This window comes from Epargyreus clarus, unplaced genomic scaffold, assembly GCF_041222505.1.
Source record: "Epargyreus clarus isolate Ecla_fem2 unplaced genomic scaffold, WU_Ecla_fem_2.2 ptg000007l, whole genome shotgun sequence".
In the NCBI taxonomy this organism is placed as follows: Eukaryota; Metazoa; Arthropoda; class Insecta; order Lepidoptera; family Hesperiidae; genus Epargyreus; species Epargyreus clarus.
In genome coordinates this window covers 12,935,314-12,955,430 of record NW_027332215.1, presented here as the reverse complement: position 1 = coordinate 12,955,430, position 20,117 = coordinate 12,935,314, and the positions used below count along the sequence as shown (strand labels likewise).

The 20,117-nt window shown below is 37.0% G+C and overlaps 1 protein-coding gene and 1 long non-coding RNA gene across 2 annotated transcripts in view; both read left to right on the top strand.

Moving 5' to 3' along the window:
• Positions 1 to 836: 836 nt before the first annotated feature.
• On the top strand, positions 837 to 1,417 carry LOC140743442 (uncharacterized). Its single transcript, XR_012102464.1, has 2 exons — positions 837 to 1,021; positions 1,054 to 1,417. It is a non-coding gene; the product is annotated as an uncharacterized LOC140743442 (long non-coding RNA).
• An 853-nt stretch (positions 1,418 to 2,270) lies between these two features.
• RhoGAP15B (RhoGAP_ARAP and RA_ARAPs domain-containing protein RhoGAP15B) overlaps positions 2,271 to 20,117 on the top strand; it is a 38,268-nt gene continuing 20,421 nt past the window's right edge. Inside the window, exons 1-3 of the mRNA XM_073074703.1 lie at positions 2,271 to 4,093; positions 6,501 to 6,696; positions 10,610 to 10,727. Coding sequence (XP_072930804.1) covers positions 2,559 to 4,093; positions 6,501 to 6,696; positions 10,610 to 10,727 — 1,849 coding nt within the window. The 5' untranslated portion in view covers positions 2,271 to 2,558. The remainder of the gene's footprint in view (positions 4,094 to 6,500; positions 6,697 to 10,609; positions 10,728 to 20,117) is intronic.

Genomic DNA, 20,117 nt, shown 5'->3' with positions numbered 1-20,117 from the left:
TACGTAACGCAATTTGGGGGGAGGGGGGGTCTTGTGAAACGTTACGATGCGTTACAGGGGCGGGAGGGGGTCTTCCGTAATACACGTTACGTAACATTTTTTTAATAAAAAAATAGGGAATTAAAACTCCTAAATTGGCAACCCTTTTCATTTACGTTTTACGGGAAATCCCTTGAATGAGCTGGTTCAGCCGAACTAAGTCCTGAGTATTCTGAGTTAGACTAAGTATAGTAAAGTATAGCAGTATGTATGCTTTGACTATACTTAAACTAACTTAGAATACTGAGGAGACCTAGTTCGGCTGAACACGCTCTTTGTATAGTCTGATTGTCATTTTTAATTTGTTCTCGCAAGTTGGCAAATCTTTTCGTTCATATTTCACGGGAAATCCCTAGATTGTATTGTACGTCATTTAATGTTGTTTCCGTTGTCAGTATTCGTTCGTAGTGTTTATAGACAAGTAGAGATGGGTTGTACTAGGTAAATTTGGGACTAGATATGCCTGTTTTTTCTTTTTTTTTTTTTGTGGTGGTCGTCCTCAACGCTTGTTGGAGAACTCCGGGATCTCCGAGGGAACACAACCGGAGTCCTCCAAGCGCAATGCCCCGATCGGGCTCTACCCTGGGGGAGCACTTTTGGCTCCTCCCACACCATCTGGTGTTTACGACGGTAGGCGACCACACATACCGTCGTCCTTCTCGGGGTTGCTTGCTGGACGGTCCGAGCTCCCACTCTTGCCACCCGCAACCCCGGAAGCCCCCTTTTAGTCGCCTCTTACGACAGGCAGGGGATACCGTAGCCCTATTCTATTCCCGAGACTACAGGGACAGGTATGCCTGTTCCTAGTATTTAAAAATACGTGATCCAGAATCCTGTTCCACCTAGTCCCATAAAGTCTCATTAGTTAGTACAATTTGGTGTGGACTAGGTACTTATTCTTGGACTAAGAAGCTAGTTCGTTCATGCCTTGCATCAATACGTAAGGGTGGTAAGGTTTGCACGCGCACTCACTAGTAATAATGTATTGTAATCTTTCCTTCATACTTTATACAGGCTTAGGACTATCAACGTTAGATTTATCGAAATAGTAGTTTGATTTATCATTAAAGGTTTCGTGAGCCGGCGCGGCGTCCACCTAAATGACATTCGTATAGATTCGGAATAGATGCACGACTGAACAATTCCGAATTTTCACACATTTGACATTTCATACTTGATTCGCATCGAGTATCTTTAATCCGACAGCGACTGGGTGTAGTTAAAAAGGACAAGTATATTTCTTATTAGTTTTTACTCTTATTCGCATTAAAAATCTCTTGTTTTATTTCTTAGTATTATAAAGTAAATATGTAAGTAAAAGTATCCCAAGGATAAAAACTATAACATAACTTTTTAGCGAGTTTAGGGTAAAAATTGACACTTGAGTGTTACGTAACGTTAGGGGGGGGGGGTATAGAAAAACGTTACGGTGCGTTACAAGGGGGGGAGGGGGGGTCAAAAATCTTCAAAAATTGCGTTACGTAATACTTGAACGGCCCCTTTCTGTGGGCCGACCTCTCTTTCTAGTGTGGACTATAGTATTGCTATCTTCTTCTTTAAATCTCCTAGAAAATTCTTAGAATTAGTCACCACACTAGCCTAACCAGAAGTTAAACACTGTCAAATAATTTACCTTTAAATAAATACTTGAACTATGATTAGTTCAATTGAAAATCCCAAAATCGTAGGTCACGTATGCATATCTGGGTTGGCAATTCAACGAATTATAATCCCATTTCTTAAGGATTCGGTAATGTGGCAACATTGGCCCTATGTGCCAAAATAAATAAAGGTTACCCTACTTAGACAGAGAGGGTCTGCCCACAGAGAGCGAGATGGTGATACATAGGTTTTGCTTCAAGTAGGTATTCGAAGTGTGTTCTCCATATTTACCTATAACTTCATGCTATTTACTTGCTCAATAAATAATGCTAAATGTCACAGATTCAAATACTATGATAGAAATATTTATACCACAGTAATACTTTGTTTTAAAAAATATTTTTCGCTTGCCGTTGTTAAATGAAGATAAGGTAACTTAATGCATATAATAAACTATAACATTTTGTTTATTTCCCGCATCGTCAGCTTTCAGTATATTAAATGAATATTTGGGAAAAGATTTGTATAATATATAACATTACAATGACAACTGACAACGCCAAGTCTAGACCCGTTGTCATTACAGTGCGTACCATAAAAGTCTGTGCACAAATAGTGTTTGACTTTGAATGAGAGGACCCCACTGCCTCTGTGTGCTTTGTTTTGTTTAGTTTATTTTCTTTTATTTATTTTCTAATGAATTTTTGAGTCACTTTTTTTTCATAACTTAAGATGCTGTTTGTTACGAAAAAGTAAATCAAGGGTGATACTTGGGTTGGTTCAAACTAGTGTGAGCATAGTGAGTCATATCGTTCTGATTTTTGTTTGTGATTGGTGTCAGCAGTTCAGCAATGTTATCATTACACTCATTACTGGCCGAATATTCCTATATCTAGTAGCTTCAATAATTCTGACTGATGGATACGCCGCCGGTGCCTAAACCTCGGAACGCTGGTTTGGCGCAAAATGACCCTGTGAAGCGACCAGTGCCCCTTCCACGCACCAAAGTTCCAACCAGCAGCGACAGAGTGTCGGCTTCAGATATCCTGCGCTCGATAAGTTCCGTCTCAAAACAAATAACTGAAGACGTAGCACTAAAGGTGAGCACCTCGGCCAAATCTGCCAACGAAAAGATTGAGAAAACGATCGTCGACGGCTCCAAATTCGCTAAAGGCACCCTCGAAAAGACCCTCACTACATCCAGGGCAGTGCGGGACTCTGTGACCAAATCTGTTATAGAAGGCACCAGGAGTGCAGGGCTAAGATTGCGAAGATCTTCTAAGAAACCAGACAATACCGACAATGAGGACCCACAGCGGTGTATGTCCCTGCCTGCTGAAGATGTGAGTTTTTTTGACAACATACAATTTCATTCTCCTCTGCTTGAGCAGAAGCAATATCGAACTGAAAATGAAGGCACTCTAACAAAGTTCATGCCCGTTTCCAATTTGAACAATACAATGTTTGATGACCTCTCAATCATTTCCACTACCTCTGATTCAAATACCGACACAGTAAGTGACTTTTCGCACGACAGTAGCAAGGAATATGAGCAGATTGACAGTATTCCGACATTGGAGAATGAACAGCAAACCTATGACACTCCAAGACCATCTAGAACTAACAGTATAGTGAGTGTCGTGTCTCAGACGCAAGTGCCTGAAGTGCCAGAGAGGAGGAAGAAAAGACTGAGCAGCTTTGAAATTATGAGACAGAATTCACTGTATGAAAATTGGACCCTTCCACATTTATCCCCTAAGATGAATGATGAAACAGAAACAAGACCCAGCAAGAGTACTATCTATGAGTTCGATCCCCTAAATTCCACAAAGACTGCTCTAAAATATGAAGGGGTTAGCAATGAATTGATTTTATTGGAATCATTTTTAATTGGGGACACATATGGCACTATAGTGAACACAGACGACCGTGAACCACGTGAAGAGAGTGTATATGATTTTGGTGAAAGTGATTACTTTAATCCCCCAACTCCTCCTGAAAGATCGGACAGTCTCTTTCCTGTCGACGACAATACATTCAAACAGCCAACCGCTTCAACAAGTCTAAACAAGGATACTAATTCTAATTGGTATGATGGAAACGAATCTACTGCTTTGGAAGCGGAGCCCAAGCCAACTGTAATGAAGAAGTTCTCAAATATGTTCAAATTGGACAATGTAATGCACAAATCGAACAAGCCAAGTGTAGCAAAGGTAGCTTTAGTAGAGAGGCCACCTGTAAACTCACTGGCAATGCCATATTATTGTGGCATGCTCAATAAAGTTGTATCTGGAGTTGTGGAAGATTTATTTAAGAATGTCCAGTCGCGCTACTGCGTTTTATCTGATCAGAAAATAATGTGTTATTTGGACCCAACAAACTCAATTCTCAAAGAAGCCTATACTCTTGACAGTATATATTCATTGCAAATAGTTCTGCCGCTATCATCAAGGCAAGTATATTTATAATCATAGTGAGTAATTTATTTAGAAAACATTTGTGTTCATAACTCATCCTTGTGTTGCCTATTTATCATGATAATGAGTTGTCTTATTACTTTTAATACTCAAGATTACTTAGGACATTATTTTCATTAATAAAGAAGTCAATATATTATAATATAAGTAAAAGTTATTAAAACTAATTATACATAGTTTAAAAACTAAAAACCACGGTAAAATCGCACAAGGAAAATCGTAAATCCTGATTCCTGACGATCCTGATGAAGAGAATGGGATAAAATTATTAAAATCGTGTATTGTCATCGGTTCTTGATAATTTTTCAAAACTTTAGATTAATCAGACCGTTCAAAATGGGTAAAAATCGAGTTCAAAGATTAAAAAGTGCTATGAAACGAATGACATATATATATGACAATGAATTGCTAAAATTTCCTGCTAGGATTCAAAGTGCCAATAAATATGTTGGCAATATTGTTGAGAAATATAAAACTCCTTAATGCAGGTGACTGTCAAATGAAAAAGGCTTGAATGATAACATTTTTAAAATGTAAGTAGCTGGTAAGAAAAAACTGTAAGCAATAACTAAAATTCACAAATGACAGTTGTTTAACTAATTTCAATGTGTATGGTTAAATTAACTTTTTATAATAAATGAATCATAGTTATGTTAATTAGTGGAATTATTGTTATTCATGTAAATTAATAAATTTCCCAATAATGTACTGGGAAATCGGATACAATTTCCTTATTAAAATTGACGTAAACTACAGATTTCACTGGGAAATATAATTTAATTCAGGTTATATTTTAGATAAATATGATTTGATGTGGTGTTTATTATTTGTAAAGAATTATTTTCCATCTGACCAACCATTGGCTATAGCTTGAGAAAATGGTAGCTTTAGCGACTGATTAGAGGATAACGCGACTGTCAGAGGTTGCTTGGCCACTATTTAGTAGCTTATCTGTCTACAGGGTGAATTTTTAAAACGGGCCTTCAGGGCCAAATCCGAAACTATAAGGATTAGCGAAAAATGCTGAAAGGAGTTACGAGGCCGATTTTGATAAAAACTAAAACTGCATCATTACTTTTTTAAAATAACTTTTTCCCTAGCCGGGAATCGAACGAGTTCATTTTGAAAAAAAAATACACCCTCTATATTATTCCACTATCTGATAGTGTTGCTTATAAGGATCAAAATCTGGGAAGTAATGATAAATGACAAACTAAAGGAAAAGCCTCAATTTTAAGAAAATACATATTTTTTTATATTAATTTGGCAGTTAAGTTCCCGCCATTCATCAATTTAAACATTTCGCATATTAACAATTTTTTGGCTCAATGTTTCAAATTATTCGAAATGGACGTTTTGTTCTTCAAGAATTTATATTTTTATGTCCGACTTAGTTAAGGTTACTTTTAGGACCATTATAATAGATTTAACTTGCTATGGGCGGAGTTTCGTTTAATACAGATGTAAAATTGTCAATTTCCGAGAATGTCTTTTTCGAGTCAAATCCGAGTGATACCTAAACAAAGAGATACAGAAAATTATATTGACTGTTGAAACGTAGTTATAAACAACAAACAATAACAATTTACTATTTAATCACTTATCTATTTTTATTAAAAAATAAATCCTAAAAACGGCGGTAATTTACTTGCCAAACTATTACTTTCTCATACTAAGCCGTATGTCACGGTTATAACATCGAATAATTAGTTGATTAACCAACAAATTCTTCAATGGTATGACTTACGTATGTTTCTAAAGAATTACACATAAATCATTTGTTATGTATAATCCTTAAGGATTAGTATGGCAATGTATGGAAAAATATGTGTTTTAATTTGTCACATAACATTACTTCCCAGAATTTGATCCTTATAAGCGACACTATCAGATGGTGGAATAATATAGAGGGTGTATTTTTTTTAAAATGAACTCGTTCGATTCCCGGCTAGGGAAAAAGATATTTTAAAAAACTAATGATGCAGTTTTAGTTTTTATCAAAATCGGCCTCGTAACTCCTTTCAGCATTTTTCGCTAATCCTTATAGTTTCCGATTTGGCCCTGAAGGCCCGTTTTAAAAATTCACCCTGTATATAGGCGTGTAGACCATCAAGTGCTGACCGATTTATCGATAAAATCAAACATTTGTCGCCCGAGTGACAGCGGCTTAAGTGACTGCTCGGTAGCTTAAACGAGAAGATTGTAGCCTACGAAACTATCGCTAGTAATAGCAAAAGTATTATTCAGGCTGACCACGCATTCTCTAATGACCATTCACCCATTATAAGAAATTGACCAAACATTGCTCCAGGAAAAGTGCCCATCGAGCACTAACCTTTTATCTTCTTAATAATCTTAGATTTTTATTCTGTTTGCCAACAGCACATCAGGCAACTCGTACTGCTTTGAGTTGATGTTATCAGCAGGAATTCGCAGCAGCCCACGTAAGGTGCTGTTCAGCTGTGCGAGCGCGCCCGAGCGTCGGAACTGGGCGCAGAAGATTGCTGAGAACTTGATAAACGGCTTCCCTACAACATACACTTCGGAGTTCACCAGATGTGGCTGGTGTTACCTAAAGGTGGGTTTTGATATTTAATACTATTTTAAGTTCTACTGCTAGGATTTTCACAATTTGGTAAAACCTCCGCCGTAGTCCAGCTCGCTACTTCGATGCAACTATGAGAAAGAGTAAGGTGGTTTCAATCGCTCGTAATCGCTCGTTATAATTTAATTATACAACTAGTCTTCATTAAAAATCATTCTTTCGTGGATGTTTCATGGTACCTGTCTAATAAGGAAAAAGGAAATAGATCACAAAAAATTTATGTCCATGTTTTTCTATCTCTGTGTGTGTTTCTAAATATCCATTTTTTTTTATTGGTCGCGTTTGAGTAACGAAGTATTTTTGAATTATACTATTATGCTGTTGCTTCAGAATTTATGCAAATTGATTCTCATTTTTGGTACACACATGAACACGTGGACCTCAAGACCAATATTAGAAAACAAAGAAGGCACGTCAATCGTAATGGGTGTGCATATGCAATTATAAATGAATGTACACATCGCCTATCAGATAGCTTGCTTTATCTATAAACCGAGCTCTTCTTATCGCTCGCACAAGATACTCTAATATTGATTAAAACAGTATTGAACAATCAGTTAAATTTATTACGTTTCGTATGCTCTATTTATTAACAAACGGAATACTAGTACGACTTGGCCTCGTGCTGATATTTATCGTCCAGAATAGAATATAAAAGACTCGTTTTAGGATTTGCGTACCGACATGCTTTAAATTGAACTCTGTCATGTTAAATTGGCTCGGTAACCTACATATCATATATGGAATATGAATGAATGCCTAGTTACTCTGAGATTGAATAAACTCCGTTGCTAATGTACAATGGATTGACTCATTGGAGCCAGGTGTAGGTACGAACTCGCCAGCTAGCGCATATCGTGCATATCTGCGTGTATTTATCGTAATCAACACGACTTCTTTGATAATTTACTTGTTTTTATGAGAGAAAGATAAATAGGTGACAAAAAATGTAGTTTCACACATTTGTTTACATTTCGGCCGTAATTCGTAAAATCTACCTATCATAATTATGATAATAATCGAAATTGTGAATTGTAGGTAGGCAAATAGGTGTACCAATTTTTTTTTAAATACTTTGGATGTGAACACATGTTTACGCAAACTACAATAGTTTGCTGCTTTACACTAGACACGATTTATAGACATTTACGTTCACAATCTTAGAATACAATACATAATACGAAATTGGATTTGTTATATCCCTAGCATTTATATGAAAATCTTCGGTTTTCCGATTTAAATAAACAAACAGCTTCACGCAAGGGTTAAAGTACCGTACCTATATGCATTATGCGTAAAATTTTTGCGTCATTTAGAAGAAACATCACTCAAAAGTAACTCTATATTAATTAAATTTTAAATACTTGAAAGGAAAGTTCATCTTATAATGGTTTTGCTTGGTTGTGAAAAAAATGTGGTTTTATTTTTATATTTCCTAGTAGTTTTTGTGTGAAACTCGAACAAACAAAGAACAACTTTTATAAATATATAAAATGTATAGTCAGTATCTAGGTATTAAATACTGGGCACAAATGATTTTGGAATATGAATAATACTTATAAATATGCTGTCACAACTGCGATTATCGTTTCAGTAATATCATACGTATTTCATACACGAAGAACGGCAAAGTATGTTCAATCCTTCCACATGCCTTCAAATATCCCTGCCACTCTTCAGCGCATTGTCACTATTTATTTGCGTATTCGTGTTGTCTGGCGCTGGTCTGTAGGTATCTTAGATTTGATGATTGATATACAGCATTCGTCACATTGTGCGGAGTTATTGTGTATGTCGCCTTGCGGAGTATTTCAATACGGTTAATACTCTCCTATAATAGACATTTATTGCACAGCGGTATCAGTAAGTACAATGCCTGTGCAGAATGTTCTTTTTTATTTCTAACTGTACCACCATTGTATAGCTTTGCGAAATGACTGAGCGATCATTGACTCCTTTTTAACCTCATTTCAATTTGTTTATTTGCAAACTTAATAGTGAGCGCGATTTGAACCAATTGTTAGTTTTGTTTGATATTTCTGTTCTTTTTCCATGTCCTAGAATAATCTTAGATATGCCAGCTTTGTGTAGTTTAAATCTAACCTAAAGTCCTTAATTGATAAAACATGTGTTTCGTCTGAATCCGACCATGGATGTGTTCCTTAATCTGAAGAATCGACACGGCAAAATTACATGTGCACGTTACCGCACTAATAGTATCATAACGATCCGTAGATTGCTCTTATATTCAGGGTAGAAATAGACTGAGTTGCATAGTTTATATGTAATTCACCTAATTATTGCTATGTTAAAATCCCATGAGGTTTCGAAAGTATAAATTAGAATTCAACATTGACTATCACTGGTTTTACGGTGAAGGAAAAAATATTACGTGAAAATATTGATAAACATCTTCGTAATGGATTAAAAATACAAACAGAGCCCTTTAAAAGTTTTTAAGAGTGATACATTGGCGACTCTTTCACTCCTCTGTTGTTGTAAAATCAACAGTGACTACTTTCGATTAGGCAATACTTCAAAGCCTAGTTGAGTAACAAAAACTGAAGATGATACTCGATTATGGTGTATTTTTAAAATATTTCATCATCAGCTCATTTGCTCAAGCGAAGAAAGCTAGCAGTTACAAAACTGAAACTTTATAATAATATGGCAATGGCATTGCAAAAGTTTTCTTAACTTGAACTTGCTAGTAGCGCAGCTGCAATTCGTCTTATATTATAACCAAAATATAATATTATATGGGCTATCACAGTTGGAAAACTTGCATTAAATTCCATAGTAAAAAGAAGTTTTTAGTTAATCTGGCTGCCTCGTATCTTAATTAACCGCTCGATTAGTTAAGTTTAGTTAATTTTAATTGAAGGGCAAATGTACGTTACAAATAAGGAAAATAATTTCGTCTTTCTCAGAATTGTCATTGAAGTTTAGTCATGTTAACTTATTATTGTTACTATAGGTACACATGCAAAATTTGAATCTTCCTATTCAAAAAAGATTTAGTTCTCAGGCAACAGGACAATGAAAACCAGTTTTCTTTATTCATCCTTATCCAGGTGTACGCCAGATTGAAATAACTCGTTCTATTACTATAACTTGTGTTGTCATAACTTATTGGTATCGGCCATTTTGTTACGGGAGCGTCGAAATGCTAAGCGGATTCCGTAGGTATCTTTTGGCCTGCGGCCATTTTATTAATACGGAGTTGGAAAATGCCTCGCGGATTCTCCCTTTGCTTTCATGTGGCATAGGATCACATCAGGCCAAATGAAATGTACCGTAATCCCATTGGCACGGGCTCTCACATTTGTTTGTGAAATGGAAGGATCCATAAAATAATTGGTTTGACCAGTCCATGATACGTATAAAAGGCCAGCAGCAACCAAAGTCGCTTTTGCTCGTTTTTTCTTGTCACAGCCGTTTGATCGAGTAATAGGTACTATTGTCTGCATCAAACAGCTTCCAAAAGATCGGCATTAAATTAGGCTTTCAAATCCAGAAAAATGTTTAGAGTTCCACCGCTGCCTGATGCACGTAGTTATCCGGCTGAAGGCGAAATACGCGATGTCTGCCTAAGATACCAGTTTAAATTAACTAGCGTGCAAGCATCCATCAGGAGATGAACTTTGTACACACGCGATCCGTCGTTCCGTAGGAAGTTTCCTTCATTTTCTACTCTGGACTATTTACGGATGTTTGTTTCAAACTGATTTCACAGGAAAATCACGATGTTAGTAATTTCAAAGTTTAACGTTGCTCGGCGTTTCTCTCATATCAATCAGAATTTGATGCACTCAATGCTAATGAGTGAAGTTAATCCGTACGCATCCATTTTTAATCCCATCGTTAACTCCTGTGTGATTGACAGGAGGGTGTGAGTGGGGAGTGGCGCGGCGCGTGGGTGATGCTGATCCGCCGGGTGCTCGTCTACAGCACGGAGCAGGGCACCATGTGCACCGTCGACCTGAGGAAGACCAGGTGTGTTGGTAAGTAACTCTGTTGTGTCTTATCTTATATCCCTAGCAGGTCCTACTTTTAGCATCGATGATAAAGGAATTTTTCGACTGATTTTCGGAAGTTAGATGCAACAATTGGACACTACATCCCCCGTATGTTGCTTGCTCGTTGCACCTATTTGTACATTTAAAGTGAAAAAAGCAATACAATCTTGATGCCGTCGTTAAACGCGCGTTTTCGACACGCCGACCGTACGCTGCGAATCGTCAACTCGTGATGCTAACAGCCGATACTAACAGTTGCACATCTGCTAGCTCCACTATACTAGTTAGCACGTTTTAAAATAGTGTCTATAACACTTTTTTCACTATCATGTGTAAAAATTCCGACAAGGTTCAAAATTTAATTAATTCTTAAATACCACAAATTAGATTACTTTGTTAACCATTTTAACCTATGGTAGGAAATAGCAAGCTTCAATAAAATGAACAATGCCGCTTTTTTCTAAAAATCCATCGAAAATAGTAGTTTTTGTGAGAGACATACATATGGGAGGTTCTATATACGGTTGAATATAGAACCTCCTTTTTTTTGGAATCTGTAAAAAAAATTAAGAATATTGTCACCTGTTACATAGAAATACTGGTTCTTCCTTGTAACATTCCGTTTATTGGGTATTTTTAACGGAACGGTGAATCTATTGTGCACAAAACAATGCCTAAGTAGTAATTACTCATAGCTGCTGTTAGATTTGATGACGTCACGACGTCGCTTCTCGGAAAGGTACATAACGTACGAGTTAATCACATGAGTTTCCGCTACCAGTTAGTGTCATAAAGTAGTCGTATGTAATTACACATACGCTATGGTCGCGAATGTGTGTGCTGTTGTAATTATCATAACTTGTCGCTCGTCGCACTGGTCGAATTTTGACCATAATTAGTGCTTATAAAAATATATGGGATGAATAGTTTTTTCCTTCGGTATTCTGTTTGATTTTATTTAGTGAAGTATTAAATGATTGTTTTTTTAAACCAAAGATAGAAAAGTAAGGCTTAGTTTGATCGTTATTAATAATTAGATATTTTTTTTTTTATAATATAAGAGTAGCAGACGAGCATGCAGCCCATCTGATGGTAAGTGGCTACTGCCGCCCATGGACATCTGTAGTCAACCCCAGATAGGATTAGATATTCCTACCTGAGGTCGGCCACAGACGCGCCGCTACCCCTGAGGACTAAGCTGGAACGCCTCGGAAAAGTCTGTCTTACCACACCCTTCAATCCGGAACACAGCAGCGACTAACACTGCTGTTATTAGGTAGTAATAGGTGTGGCGGTGGTGCCGCTGGAGTCGAACCACAAAGGGTTCTACCACCTTCAAAATCTATATTATTTTGTCTACCAAAGTTCGAAATTTGATAATAATTTAGCTGACAGAAATATTCAAATGTTGTTTGAATTTAGACATTTGATATTATTGACATTTGATCCTGTTGTTCACATGTGATATATGTGTTAATGTGAACCTAAGCAAAATGTTTTTTTTTGTTTAATATTCGAACTTAGGCCAGGCTTAGGTAATTGCAACGTATCTGTGGCTCATCACTTCCTACCCATCTCAGATGTAACTCTAGTCCTATCTGGGGTTGATTAAAGGTAATGGTTGCTAAACATCAAGTGGACAGCATATTTACAGCTTCTATGTTATTAAAAATACCCAAGGTTACACTTAAATGCATAATCATGCTATATCTATTTTTAACTCGTGTTTTACGGAAGTGGAAAATTGGTATGCATCTGACGTTAATTATTTAATAAAAACTATGAGATATGCATATAATTGAAATAGAATTGACTAGAATCTTGACTAGCGTCGGTAATCTCTTGTACTTCTACTGAGCAAGGGTTTATTAAAAAACCGGAGGAAGTCTGTGGCATAATTCACCAAGTTGCTCAAATGCAAATAGGTGAAGGAAATTATAGATCCTTCAGCTACCTTTATAACGCCTGTGATAAAATTTTACGGTTACTCTAATAAAAACTCTAAAGCTCAGTGACCCCTAGTGGTTATCCATCCATCGACCGCGTCTGACCTTGCTTCACTTTGTAAATCGACAAAGGACTTAGGTACTCCACGACGCTGAAGGCGCTTCATATATCATTTCATTATATAAACATACTATCCCTTGTAAGTAAATGAGAAGCGTCCCGACAAAAAGCGACGAGTGAGTGGTCACCCCTGTTGTAGATGAAAACATTTGGGTATACGGGGATTACGACATCAATGGCCAGTGCTATAGTTTAATCAGTCCAGCTTTATTAAGTTACGCCCTCTGGGCACAAAGGGGTCGTCTGAGAGGGGCTTTGGTAATAATTGATTCCGAACAGAAAGGGTTCTGGATTTTGAATGTCCTATAACATAATTAATACGTCTGATACATCATACATGTATGGATAATTTCAATGGCGCAACCCCTTTAGCGCTTTACTGTTTACTTTCTATTTATAAAGTTATAATTAGAATTCGAAATGGAAATTAGATATCGTTTATTCCCATACATTCTCAAACTTCTTATCAAAATTAGTGGACGTGAACCGTTGAAGGGCAACGGTTCACGTCCACTACCGTTGAAGGGCAACGGTTCACGTCCACTACCGTTGAAGGGCAACAGTTCACGTCCACTACCGTTGAAGGGCAACGGTTCACGTCCACTAATTACAATTCGAATATATTCAATAATAGCTTTCGATACGAAGTTTGTCAAATTCTCTTTGATAGTCTCACCATTGAAAAGCGTAAACATATACTTTCGTATTTCGTCTATTACAAGCGACATTTATATAAAAAGTGTGGATTAGTCTACACAAATCACTGGTTAAATAAGAGCGTGTTGGAATAGGACTTTGTATTCGGTTGCAGTGGTATTTATGAACGCTTGAAGTGTTTTATTTGTCACGATTCCTCGACAATGACATGATTACGTTTGGGGTTGGAAGGACCTGGTGTTTGCATTATTATTCACTTTACGATTTCTCGGCGCTTGTTGACATTGATCACCACTCAACGGCATAAAGGTCATCTCTAACGGACTGCAGTGTCCCGTGATCACGACTCAACAACACGTTTGCTTCAGCCGTTTATTCGTTAAAAACTAGATCCAGGGCCCCCTTTGATCTTTATCTAAATAAAGCCCTTCGCGAACCAGCTGGGCTAGACTGGGCGCTCTCAACCCCAGACTACGACGTTTCGGCCCCTTGGGTCAAGGTCTGAGGACGTCTCTACCGGACTGGAGTGTCCCGTGATCCCGACTCAACAACTCGTTTGCTTTAGACGTTTATTCGTTATAAAACTAGATGCAGGGCCCCCTTTGCTGTTCTAAAACCCTTTTCATACTTGGGGAACTGGTATCGACCCCAGATTCCGACGTTTCGGCCCCTTGGGTCAAGGTCAGTGGACGTATCTATCGAACTGCGGTGTTTCGTGATTATTCAACAACTCGTTTGGTCCAGCCGTTTATTGTACATAAACTATATGCAGGGTCCCCTTTGATGTTTATCTAAATGAAGCCCTTCACGTACCAGCTAGGGAACTGGTCTCAACCCCAGACTCCGGTGTTTCGGCCCCCTAGGTCAAGGTCAGTGGGACTGTATAGTGTCTAAATGTCTTTCATTCAATTGAAAACTACTATATCAGACCCCCCAAAATGGAAAAGTGAGTAACGGAATTTTCGTTCTCAGTTTTTTTTCATACAACATAAAAGATCCGATAAATCGACTCTAAGTACAGTCCGCGAAGTCTAAGCTGAGCTTTGCATTTGTGTGAGTGCACATGGATGGTGTAGGTGTGAAGTCAGATTACGCCTTTTAATTGATTTAAACCGGTTTATACTGATTTTGGCAATCGTGCATCTTCCTCACTTCTTGTATTAATAGCAGAATTGTTTAATTTTTAATATTTTGTTTTTGTGTTCGATTTTTTATTAAAATTGCATCCAATATAAACGAGAATGGGGCGAATAATTTAAAATAACAAAAATATTTTTTTTGTTGAAACGTAATTTTAAATAGATAACACAATTTTTTTTAATTAACTATTAATGAAACGTTAATGCTTGATACAATTCATGAAATTGAAACTGATAAAAAAATGTGAAGACAGACTAAAAATTAAAAAAGTTTGGAAAATCCAAAAGTGCACGACTCATAATGCTCATTTAATTATGAAATATAAAAAAAAAAAAGAAACTTAAGTCGTTCAAAATTAATTGCCGAAAAAACAGCTGTAGTAGGAAGAAGGTACTACACAAGCGCCCCTGGTGGAATAAATGTACATAATATCTATAGATATACAGTCTTGTAGTTTTCGTTTTTTATTAATTGCAATTAAACGACACTGAATTAATTAATCATTCGCATTCAGTGACCTACAATCGTCGATTAGAATTTTTTAAAATAAAATTTAACTCAAATGATGGATTTTTTCACAAGTTACAGTGTTTTCAGGTTTCACACATGACGGACAGGAATTTTTTTTGACCTATTTTGGTGTTTTTTTCCAATTCTATTGCAGTAAATCAATTTTTAAAAAGTATGGAATTAATCTCCATTAAATTATCTCGACAATAGTATGCAAAAAATCTTGATTCCGTGAACTATCAAGGCTATAATAATAAAAATAGCCGCCAAAATGAAGCGAAAAAAATTTTTCGATCGTAAAGCACTCTCTGATGCTTCGCATCATGAGTCGTGCAAAATAAGGAAAATAAACTTTGTTGTAGTTAAATCCACCATTTTTCTGCATTGTACAATTTTCAAATCACAGACTTAGCTCTCATTGTATCTAGACTTTCGCGAAAAAAATCGCGATAAGCTCTTATTATAAAATTGTACAATGTAACAAAATGGTGGATTTAATTACTACAAAGTTTATTTAATTAATTTCATTGCGTATTGTAAAAACATTTTTTTACTATATTTTTTATAAACAATAATACCTCATCAACTTATGTACCTACCTAACTAGAAAAGATAAAATTTATTTTTGAAAGGTTTTTATCTGACTCTACTTTTGTGCTCACTTCATGACGTACTTTTTAATGCACAGAGAGAATAGGAAACATCGCGCCACCAGAAACTTCGTTGGTATAAAATTTTCTAAAAATTCAAACTAATAACAAATAAAGATTAAGTTACACTAATCGTTAAGGATAATTAAATTAGTATTGTATAATCACGCATTTTATGTATTTATACCCCTATATGGTGACGGATGTTAACAATGATTACGAAGTTATAAATGCTTCGGCGACGGATGTTAACAGTGATTACGAAGTTATAAATGCTTCGGACATGACTACTAATTTAACATTAGCATTGTTATTTTCAGTTGATAAGGCAATTTCTAATTGACTGCCATAATTCATCAATGACTACATAAAAAAATACAAAATAAAATCGTATAAGCAATAGATTATTAGTATGTATGTATGGTATGTATGTATTAGTATGTATGTTATGGTATGTATGTAGCCATGTAATAATGAATCAATTTCCAAATCACACGACATTGCCGGCACCGGTAATTTGAGAGAGTTAGTTGTATGGTAATGAAAATTCTATAAAACAAATCAGACCACTTCACTTACTAAGCAAATTAGTAGATTGTAGTCATTGAGCAAAACAATTTGTTTTGACTTCGAAAGAGGTGTTCAATCATAATCATATTTGTATCTGGCGCCGTTGTAGTGTCAATAGAGACGTTACGTTGAATAACGATGCTACTTTCAATATATTAAAATGTGTTTTTTTTTATGTCGATATCTCGATAACGAATGAAAAGAAAATCCGAAAATACATAGTGACACATTTTTTACGCCCGTGGACCTATTTATATAATATAGGAATATCAGAAGAGCATGCAATCCACCTGAGGGTAAATGGCTACTGCCGCCAATGGACATCCGTAATCACCCCATATAAGATTAATTTTCTTCTTGAGGTCGGCCACAGATGCACTGCTACCCCTGAGGACTAAGCTGGCATGCCTCGGAAAAGTTTGTTTCTCTCACCACACCCTTCAAACCAGAACGCAGCTGCGCTTACCACTGCTGTTATGGAGCAGAAATAGGTATAGCGGTGATGCCGCCGGAGGCGAACCACAGAGGGTTCTACCACCATCACAATCAACCTCCACAATCAACTACATATTGAACTGGAGTGATATTTAAAATCGATCATGCATTGTCACACATAGGGCTCGTACACAAAACTGCGATGCGACGCGATGCGAATTCGCAACGCAGAAAATTGCGACACGAATTGCTGCGATGCGATATCGTGCGGCATTGCCTCTCCCAGGGTGACCAACAACAACAACAACTGTGACGAAACATCGCAGGAATGCGTGATGCGTATCAATTCGCAAGTTCTTGCGATGCGTCGAGGGAGCTCGCAAATTTTTACGATGCGACGACGCATCGCAGTTTTGTGTACAAGCTCATAAGGACTAAGGTCGCCTCACTGGTCTAACCTATGTTTTCCTAATAACGAATGATTTACCTATAGTGTATTTATATTTACAGACATTGTGAGATTACATATTTATCTTTCGTAACACGTCCGCGCGGCAAAGGCTCGTGCCTGTCAAAATATTGTATAGGGAATACAATTTAGTATGACACGACACGTTGAATGTAGATGTAAATGGGGCATGGCCGTATATTCTCGCACTGATAGTTGATAAACAGTTCCTGGACTGATGATACACCCATTATCCCCTGCAAGTTTTATTGTTAAATTGATTGCTTGATCGCATTGTCACGTAGGTTACAGAGGGGAAGTGCCGTTTCCGATGCAGCGGTGCATGTATTGCAAACACATTTGTTTATTATACCTGACCTAGTAACTAGATCATATAATGTAGTGCGTAGATAGTGAACGTAGGGTATTTTCGAACGTTTTTGTATTGACTACCATACCGTATTGATTACCATATAATACACGTTACCCGAATAACAAATACAATTCGAATACAAACAGGTTAAATAAACCACAATACGATTTATAAACTGCGATTCCGTTCCAATTACGTACCTCTGTTTTTTTGATGTGAAACATCTATAGCCGCACGTAAAACCGATTTCTGGCATGGCGACGCATTCCGTGGCGACGCGTCGCCACGCTATACGATGGTATATATATACAGTCTATATGCAGTAGTGTGTACGGTGTGGCGACGCGTCGCCATGCGCAATCGAATTCAATAAATAGTCATCGTTATCTGGAAAAAAATCGTAATATTTTATTTAATCATTATGACATATTTAGTTCCTATCACAATATGTTCTTTTCTGCATATAGTCCAGGAGGAATTGGCGCATGAGTACCGAAAACTATTCCACCTCAATTTTTTTATGCGATCCTCTTTAAATTGTCCTACTGGTGAAATAAATGCATGTTGCCATGGGGCAACCCCGTGCCATATTGTTTAAACTGAAATTGTTTAAACAATTGCAAGGAATTGTTATTTTTCAACCGGACAGACAAGACGGCGATACTTAAAGGTAAGCGGCGCATACTTGTGAGCGCGTGAAATTAACAATTATAAAACAGGTATAAACAATAAAATTTTTAAAAGTCTCTATTAAGAATATTATTAACTATTGTATAAAGAATTTAAAAAAAAAATATTATTTATATATATTTTTTTTTTTAATATATTTTTCATGGGTCAAAAGTACCCAAATTTGAGATTTTTCGAACCTTTAAAAATTCATATCTCTAAAAATATTAACTTTATCGTGAAAAGTCATAGGACTTTTTTTATTCGTATTTCAATAAAGAATATAAATAAAATTGTCCGGTTGAAAAATAACAATTCCTTGCAATTGTTTAAACAATTTCAGTTTAAACAATATGGCACGGGGTTTGCCCCATGGCAACATGCATGTATATCACCAGTAGGACAATTTAAAGAGGATCGCATAAAAAAATTGAGGTGGAATAGTTTTCGGTACTCATGCGCCAATTCCTCCTGGACTAATATTACTTTTACAAAATAATGTCGATGTTTCACATCTGCCAGGCGTCCCGTGACGGCTCACATTTTTTTTAAGATTTATGCGTATTAGAAATTAACTATCGCCTGTTTAAACGACGACAAAACTATCGTGAGAATTCCTACATGTTTGGGATATTGTTAGAAATTACACGTCTTAAAGAAGATATACACTCGTTAGAAAGTACACCTCTTAAACAACAAGCACTTGATCCGTGGGACGATCGGTAAACTAATCGTTATTCTTAAAGGGGATCTGAGTCCCGTAATTGACTAAAGAATGGATTATTGAAATCATCGCCTTAAAACAAACAGTAAGACTGTATACCCTGTGTGTATGTATGTATGTGTTCTTTATCAGACCTTTGATTATCCCGTACTTATTGAACACGCGGTTGATGTGTTTCATTAGAATATTTGTTTCCAATTATTTATTGGTATTAACAGGAAACTTATACGCGTTATAATTTTCCATGTGGTCAACGAATTCATGTCAGTAGAACTATAGGACCATATTTTGAAAAATTGGTTGTCGATTTTTAAGACCTTACTTCTGTGTTACTGCAAGATAGTAGCTGAAGCTAACAGTTACCTACTGTTTTCTTAATGTCACCTGTCCTGTCCACCTGAACGGGGGGCGACTTAACTCCTTTTGCCTGTTCAGCCAGGACCGTTCTTCCTCATCTTTTTTGAAGGTGGTAGAACCTTTTGTGGTTGGACTCCGGCGGCACCACCGCCAAACCTATTTCTGTCCCATAATAACTGTGTTAAATGCTGCTGTGATCTGGTGTGGTAAGGGAAACATACTTTTCCTAGGCGTTCCAGCTTAGTACTCAGTCTTCCTATCTGAGGTTGATTACAGGAGTCCATGGGCGACAGTAGCCACTTATCATCAGGTGCACTGCATGCTCGTGTGCTACTCCTGTATTATGAAAAAAACAGTTATTGGTCGTCCAAATGAAATATTGCGAGGTTCGAATGCCAGGTCGAAACCTCTGATTTTTCATAGTTATGTGCATATAAGAAATTAATTATCACTTGCTTTAACGGCGACGGATAACATCCCGAGAACCCCTACGCGTACCAAAGAGGTCTTTAAAAAAGGTTGCCAAGCGTGAAGTCTACTAAAACGCACTTGGGCAGCACGGTGGACTATGGCCTAATCCTTTTCATTCTGAGAAGATCCGTGTCCAGCAGGGGAACAGCAGTTAATGGGTTGTCGTGGACGTTTCCAGTGATTTTATAAATGTGATCCCGTTACGGAAGTGTTTATAGTCGTTGACGTGGTGAGTGCGGGGCTGCCGGGTCTGCAGCGTGCACTCGTGCTCATATGTGCGATGTGTGACATCCGCTCGGGGCTC